Source organism: Leopardus geoffroyi, chromosome B1, assembly GCF_018350155.1.
Source record: "Leopardus geoffroyi isolate Oge1 chromosome B1, O.geoffroyi_Oge1_pat1.0, whole genome shotgun sequence".
Lineage (NCBI taxonomy): Eukaryota > Metazoa > Chordata > Mammalia > Carnivora > Felidae > Leopardus > Leopardus geoffroyi.
Window position 1 is genome coordinate 82,933,150 of NC_059327.1, and position 7,798 is coordinate 82,940,947.

General features: G+C 40.3%; 1 protein-coding gene across 1 annotated transcript in view; it reads right to left on the bottom strand.

Annotated features, from left to right (window-relative positions):
• The window catches only part of SMARCA5 (SWI/SNF related, matrix associated, actin dependent regulator of chromatin, subfamily a, member 5), a 39,585-nt gene extending 35,169 nt beyond the window's left edge, over positions 1-4,416 (bottom strand). Inside the window, exons 1-2 of the mRNA XM_045466691.1 lie at positions 3,765-4,416; positions 255-329 (exon numbers count right to left, since the gene is read on the bottom strand). Coding sequence (XP_045322647.1) covers positions 255-329; positions 3,765-3,941 — 252 coding nt within the window. The 5' untranslated portion in view covers positions 3,942-4,416. The remainder of the gene's footprint in view (positions 1-254; positions 330-3,764) is intronic.
• Between the last annotated feature and the right edge of the window lie 3,382 nt (positions 4,417-7,798).

Genomic DNA, 7,798 nt, shown 5'->3' on the forward strand with positions numbered 1-7,798 from the left:
ACTAAATCATAAAATAAAGGGAGATAAAATAACCCAAATATTTATATGATATTATTTTGTGCGTTTATGTAGTACTTCTATATTTGTATAGAAGTACTTTACGTATGCAAACAACAAAAGTTACAGTATCCTATGTTACACACACTTCAACTGAATATCTGTACCTCAACTATAAAAATTAAATGCAGAAATTTGGTCCATTCAGTCACTTAATTTAAGTAATTATAGACTCTATTCATATACCTAGAGCATACCATTTTTTCTTCGTAAGTGGGATCTGGTTCTTGAATTTCTTTTTGCTTTCCAGGAGATGCATCATCAAATACTTCCTGGTAGGAAAGAAAAATCATGGATTGTTCTTCAAAAATAGTCAACACATCATTATTAAACTAATTTCTGCTGAAAACACATTCTAAGTAATACATTTCTACTGCAAACTTGCTAGATACTCAAATGGCTGTTATCTAACCTGATAGGATATCTTGATGAAATTAAACGCCATGATGAAAACAACCTATTTAACCCAAATATGTAAACTACATGGCTACTGGCCAAGATTTAAACAACACAAGACTATTATCTACATCATCCTAGAATAAAAGAATAACTTTCAACAAATGTCTCTTTTTTTACTCAATAATTATGAAACCAAATTAAATAGTATATACTATGAAGAAATCATGTTCCTTTTTAATTATAAAACTGCAGTATCTACCTTGCTTGTATGTAACAATAAACCTGAAATACAGCATCATTAGTCATGCTGATTTCCATCTTCTGGAAAAATATAAAAAAATTTCGTGCATCCTAAATCAAATACTCTTTAACAATCTGATTCCTAAACTGGTAGTAAATATCCCATCTTGTGAATTTATTCACCCTGACATTCAAAATGCCGCAAACAAAAAACAGCAACAACTATACTGCAAAGTTTCACTCACCTATCAAAACAGCAACTAAGAATAGTTGGTAAAAGAATAATTTTCATTAACAATGTACAAATCTGGGCTTGGTACTATGTATTATAATAAAGCTACCTGTGATTAAAAAATTGGGAGGGCTGGAGGTGGTAGAGTAGTAAAGAGGTCAAATGACCTAAATTCTAGTCTAACTTCATTGCTAAGAGCTTTAGGTACCTGTGTAACCGTAACTTAAGCTCATCACAAATCTCTGGTTTCCACAAGTAAAAAGGATAAAGCCACCTGTAAGCCTACTTCACAAAATAGTATTGGATGTCATGAAAGGCCAAATACACCCTAAAAAAATAAGATGTGGTTTCCAACAGTAGTCATTATTTCTTCCATAGTTTAAAAAAAAAAAAAAAAAAAAAAAGGATTTGGACTCCAAGACTCTTGAGGTCACATGACACACATACACAGTGTGTCTATCTTCCTAGTCTGTCGGCATTTAGTGTACCTATCTATCAATCAGTCTAGTCAATAGCGAAAAAAGGCAAAGATAGGCTCAATCTACAATGCCAAAAAGATTATAATAAACAAAAACTGGAATTACTGCCTTGACTTATCAGTATCCAAGCAAAAATGAAAACTTAACTGAATACGTGTGAAAGCTAGCTAACATTTCTGGGAAGATCAGCCTTGTCAAAAAAGTTCGTGAATGCAAGATTTCATTTGTTTTCTAATTTTGAAAAACACCCGCCTTAAATTCTACTTTCAAACAAGAAAAAGGCATTTAAGACTGCCAAATATATTACATATTTTTGCTCAAATGTGTTTTTTACCAGGGAACCTCAACGACTTCCAAATTCAGTTCAGAAAAGACTGAAAGTACATTTACTTAAAAAATTTTTTTAATCACACTATAACATGCAGAGAAAAAAAATCCAGGCTAAAATTAGTCAGTGAAGAAACTTATGAAAGATGAAATTACTGATGTTCCTGTACTGAGAAGGTTAAAATAACTGTCATTCTTCAAGAAATGAAATTGTCAAACATCCTTCTTGAAAGAATATGAGAGTAAAATGTGTGGGAAATGGATCAGTTTCAGAGCCAGACCTGGGTTCTACCACAGGTTCTACTTATCAGAAGACTAATTTCCTCATAGAGCAAATAAAAATACCCTGGACTTCATTTGGTACTGGCTATCAAACACAAATGTCCATACTTAAATTCCACTTTAGTTTAAAAACAGCAAATAAAAGCCAAATTAGGCTTTATTACTCTTTCTGATATTTAAATAACATCTCTAGTGAGACACTGGTTGTTATTCCAAAATTGGAATGGAGACTCTTTTGAGAAGCTTACAGAAACTATGGACAGCACTGTGCAGAGAATTGTCCATTTACACACAACTGCTTTCAGTTGATGGATCTTCAAACCCCCACACCATGGAGCTGGAATCCAAGTTAACCAGCCCTAGTAATCCGAAGAATCACTTTAAACCTTAAGAAAAGTAAGGCAACACTAGTGAGGAATTTGAAACAGATCTAAAATCACTTGAGAGTACAGGATATCAATGTTCTATTGCACCAAAACCTACCCTCACCACTAAAAGTTCGCTCGTAAACTATTAACATGTTACTTCACTCTAGATTAGACCTTGGGTGCCCAAATAGAACTCTGCTGTGCCAAAAACGCTTCAATGGTAAACTGCACTTCCATTTACTGATTTGTTAATACTGTATAAAAAATCATTTTTTTTAGAGCAGTATTACCTTCACCCCTTGTATCTTAAGGATGGAAAAATCCCAGAAATCTTTGGGCTACGACTTTAAAATATCTCAAAACCGATCGAAGGCCAGGAATAAAATTTGGAAGGAGCAAGCAATCACTCTGTTCCCAGACATCGCACAGTCTTGGAGCATACCCAAGAGACCCGCCTGGCAACTCCCCAAACTTTCCACCCCCGCAGCACTGTCACCATACCCTGGCCAACCCCAGTCCTTAAAGCAGGCTCGGCAGCGAGCGGTACCAATTTTCAAAAAATAAAAAAATAAGTGAATAAAAAAGGCCAAGGCCTCAAAAGAGGAATTGCGCTGGACTGAAAGCTAACCGCCCCAGATTCATCAATTCATCCATCCTCCCAACCATCCCCCGACTCAAAATTAAATGGGCGTCCACGACGGCTGCTGCTACCTCGGTCGCTTCCCTCCCAAAGGAACAGTGCTTGGGAGGAGCCTCCGTTCCCTTCACAGGAGCAGCTGCGCCCCGCTTATCCCCACTGCGCACTCGGCCATCCAGCTCTAGCCATTGTTTCTGCCCAGAACAGATACCGCCCTCACAAGGACCGGGATTAAGAAAAGGAGGCCTGAATCCTCGGATGCGCAGCTTTTAAATGCTTTTTAAATGCCTTCCCCACCCGGTGCATCCCTCCCTGACTACTAAGGGGCATCTCCCTCGCCCATCCCGCAAGTTTAGTGGAAACTAAAACCAAGAATCGGATGGGCCAGGGAATTATGGGAGTCCACCGGGAAAAAAACAAAAAAAAAAAAACAAAAACGGGTAGATCCCTCTCTGCCTCAGTAATCACTAACATCTGATAAAAGGGTTCGAGGATTTGGCAAGGTTCGCTAAAGAGATAAGTAATGTAAATGTGAAATGCCAGAAATCCATAGGAGTCGGCGTGGGTAGGTTAAGCACAAGGGCGCAAGGGTGAAAGAATCATTCCGGTTCCAAAGGGTCTGAGGCCGAGTTTGAGTGCCGAAGGGGTGGAGTACTGCTCTGCGTCTGAGCACTAAAATCTGGGCGAGGGAACCAGCTCCTCGCCCCCCTGCACGCTCTCCCCGCGCCACAAGCCACCCTCACCTCCATCTCGGAGTCCGCGGGGCCGGAGCTGGCCGCAGAGGGAGCCGCCTGGGCCGCGACACCCTCGGGGCCGCCTTTGTTGCTGCTGTTGCTCACGCTGCCGGCGGCCGAGGCTGCTGGCTTGGAAGGCGCGCTCTCGGGAGGCGGGGGTGGCGGAGGCTCGGCCGCGGACGACATGATGTTCCGTCTGCGTCACCCGCTGCTGCCAGAGGCCCGGCAGAGATGAGGAGACCTAGGCCTGGGTGGCTACGTCGCAACGAGCTGACGGAAGTGCGAGAGGACCACCCGAATGCGCCCCTGCGCCGCGGCTCAGCTAAGAGCCTAAGCCCTGCCCAGCAGCCTCCCGGTCTCGTCTTCCTCCTCTTCCGCGGGGCTCGGGATTCGACCGGCGCTTACCTCACGGCGGGAATCACGTCGACGAGAGTGGGCGGGGCCACCTGGGTCACGGAGGTCAGGGAAGGCGGGTTAATTTACGGGAGGGCGGAGGGTTGGGTAAGGGGAAAGGAAAGCGAAAGAGACCGACGCGAGGAACTAGCTTCGCCGCCTCCTTTTCTTCCTCTGGTAGAAATCATCTATCTCGCCAGCATCCAGGACAACTACCTACGCCACCGACTTTCAACCCTCGCGAGATTAATAGTTGGCTAATTGACTCGGTTCTGAGTGCGCTTGCGCGGTCTCCTCTCCTCACCCTTGGCCACGCCCTCTCTAGGCCCCCAGCGGGCTCTAGGACGAGGAGTGGGCGGGGCCCCGAGGGAGAGCTTGGGGACGTAGCTTTGTGCGTCGGCTCCCCGGCGTGACGCGAACGCAGTTCCTAACGGCTGTCCTCATCTGCCCTGTCTTCTGGGCCTGGCCGGGGGTCGGTGTCACCCCCTGAAAACTTGCCCAGGTTTTGCGGCGTCTGTTGAAACATGGAGGCCTGTGCTGACTTTAACACTTGTACCAACTCCGCTTATGGCATGACACCGTAGTGTTGACGTTATGGTTATCCCAAGTGACATCTTGTTTGTTTTCTCAGGAAAATTGTCCCTTAGTGTGATTTTTTTTTTTTTTTTTTGGTCTTCCCATGTTAGCTGTATCAGTCATTTCTAAATTTCTTCTACTTCGGTATATTGCCTCCAAATTTACATGCCAAAAGTAAGCAAACTGTGCACGCTGCCTTCTGAGTGAGAAACATGAGTAACCAAGGAAGAGAGGTGGTGGGTTGTATTGTTCCTCAACCACCAAATACTTAATAAAAAATACATTCTTTTCTCATTAAGAAATGTTGCAAGTAACCACTGTTTTGTACACTACCTTAGGCTCTCAACACAGCCTAAGGGTCTTAGTGCATCCATCCAGTACAGATTTTAAGCACATTGTATTCTATTTGATAACAAATCTGCATATTACAGTAAATTATTACTTGCACTGCACAAGGTTTTATTCATTTTTGCATCCCCCTGTCAAGTATTCCATCAGTGAATGGAGGAGACATGCTTTTCAAGAATTCTCAAGAATTCAGGATTTAGCTAACTGGTTAATTATGTTAAATTTCACACACGAAGGACCTCCTTAGAACGCAAAGACTACAAACTTTTAACTAAATGATAATTCTTTGAGATCTAGAAAATGTCCACCAGTCCCTTAGAAATGCTATTTCTAAGACTGTAAAAAACTGCCTAAGGATATATGACAGAAATACCTGCAATGACATTCAACATAGTCGTCACATATAATTACATAAATCTAGCAATAGGCTGAATTCAACATTGAACTGTTTTTAAAACTATGCTGTACACCCACAAAATTAATCGTTTAGCAATGATAAACATAGAAGAATGTTTATTACATGGTGTTAATTGAAAAAAATTTAACAGTTCAGAAATATAGATAAAAATTGGAAGGATATACATCAAAGTATTGAAAGTATTGCTGGTGTATATTTCCTAAGTTTTCTTTGTTTGTATTTTTTATTTTTCTAAAATGGGTTTCTATATTATTATACTGAGAAAACTTATTTTTAATATTAAAAAATGTTCTTTGGGGTGCCTAGGTGGCTCAGGCAGTTGAGCATCCAACTCTTGATCTCAGCTCAGGTCATGATCCCAGAGTCATGGGATTGAGCCCCAAGTCAGGAGCCTGCTTAAGATTCTCTCTCTCTCTCTCTCTCTCTCTCTCTTCTCTCTCTCTCTGTCTCTCTCTGTCCCTTTGCTCCTTTCCCCTGGTTGTGCACTCTTGCTCTCGCTACAATAATTTTTTTTTTTAATTTTTTAAAATGTTCTTTTACCTAAAAAGATTTGGGTGGAAGAGTAAAAGGTAGTAGTGTTTAGGGTGGTACCTGACATATAGACATGCAACAAGTAGTTATTGACAAAAATTTATTTAGTATTGTTAAGTAGGAAGAATATAACATTTGTTTAGTATTCAGTATATTTCTCTACTCTATGGTGATGGTAACTATCTTGGGTCCTGGTTTGAAAACTCTAAAAATTATATACTAAAGTATATAAATGGAAGGTTCCTAAGCCAGACAACTGTTTAAGGAAAGCAATAAATAGCAAGAAAAGCAATAAACAAAATTTCCTTTAAAATGACAATTGTATTTTAACATGTGCATTTATACTGTGAGTTTCTCATATGAACATATGAAAGCTATATAAGAATCTTAAGAATTGTAGAAGAAAGGTACTTAGAAGAAAGGAGGAAGAGAAGACAGAACGTTTAAATCCACTAATCTAACATTAGGGACAGAGAAATTTTGAGCAGGATCTAGAATCAGAGAGAAAGAGGAGAGAGAAGCTGCAGAAAACACAGGATGCCTGGACACTGAGCTATAGGGATATTAGCTAAGTTAGGCATATAGTACTTCTCTGGTGGCCAAATCACAAAGACCTATTTTTCTTCAAAGACTAGTAGGTTAAAGTAATAGCTAGTTCTGGAACTGATAGTATAACATGGATTAGTATAGTGGTAGGAAGGTAACTGGGGAGTCAGGCCAACATAGATTCCAATGCAGGCTCAAGAACTTAGTAGCAGCATGAATGCCTGCAAGTTATCTTTCAACTTCTTTGAAATCAGTCTTCTCATCTTTTTATTATCTCAACTTTATATTGGGGTAATATTCTTGCAATGACATCATAAAATTAAAGAGATAGTGTGTGTAATGTGTTTAATACAGTGCCTGACATGGAGTGAGCTCTGTGTTCAAGTGTTAGGTATTCAAATCCTGAAGAATCATAAGCCAAAGCATTAGTCCAGTTGGAGGGATGGTAATCTAATTTTTTTTAATAAGAGGAAGGGAAGATGAATCATGTCAAGAAAATTCCAGAAAAAAAATGCTGCTTTAACCATGTTCCCAGAAATAGAATGTCATAATGTGAAAACATGTCAGTGTTCTATCTCAAATATGCAAATATATATTGTTTACACCTAAAATTTCCTCTGTTAGATTTAGTGTACCCGAACAGCATGCTCTGTGCTGGAGAGTAAAACAAAGAGATGTTGCCAGAGGACAAAAGATTCTCAAGAGCCAGGACTCAACATTTTGGCCTTGAATGATAACAGAAAGGAGTTACATTTATCAAGGACAAAGTAGGAATGCTGAGCCTCTCTTCGTCACATACTTATTTTATTTTGTGAAAGTCTAAGAAAATAAAGTCTGTTACTACATGACAATAATAAAACAGTATTGATTGAGTTTGTATCTGTGGAGATTCCCAACACTAGATACCAATGATCACATCTTCTATGTATCTTTTTTCAGAATTCTCTTACATGGGTCATTTGCCATGTAAGAACATTTTGATTAAACAAAAACATTAGCTCAGCTCTAAATAAAAAAGATAAATAAGGTTTAAGTATATTTTCCTCATATTTGGTTACTAACACATAGGTGTTTATACATATACTTATGTGATCATTTAAAGTTACCTTTTCCTGGGGCGCCTGGGTGGCGCAGTCGGTTAAGCGTCCGACTTCAGCCAGGTCACGATCTCGCGGTCCGTGAGTTTGAGCCCTGCGTCAGGCTCTGGGCTGGTGGCTCAGAGCCTGGAGCC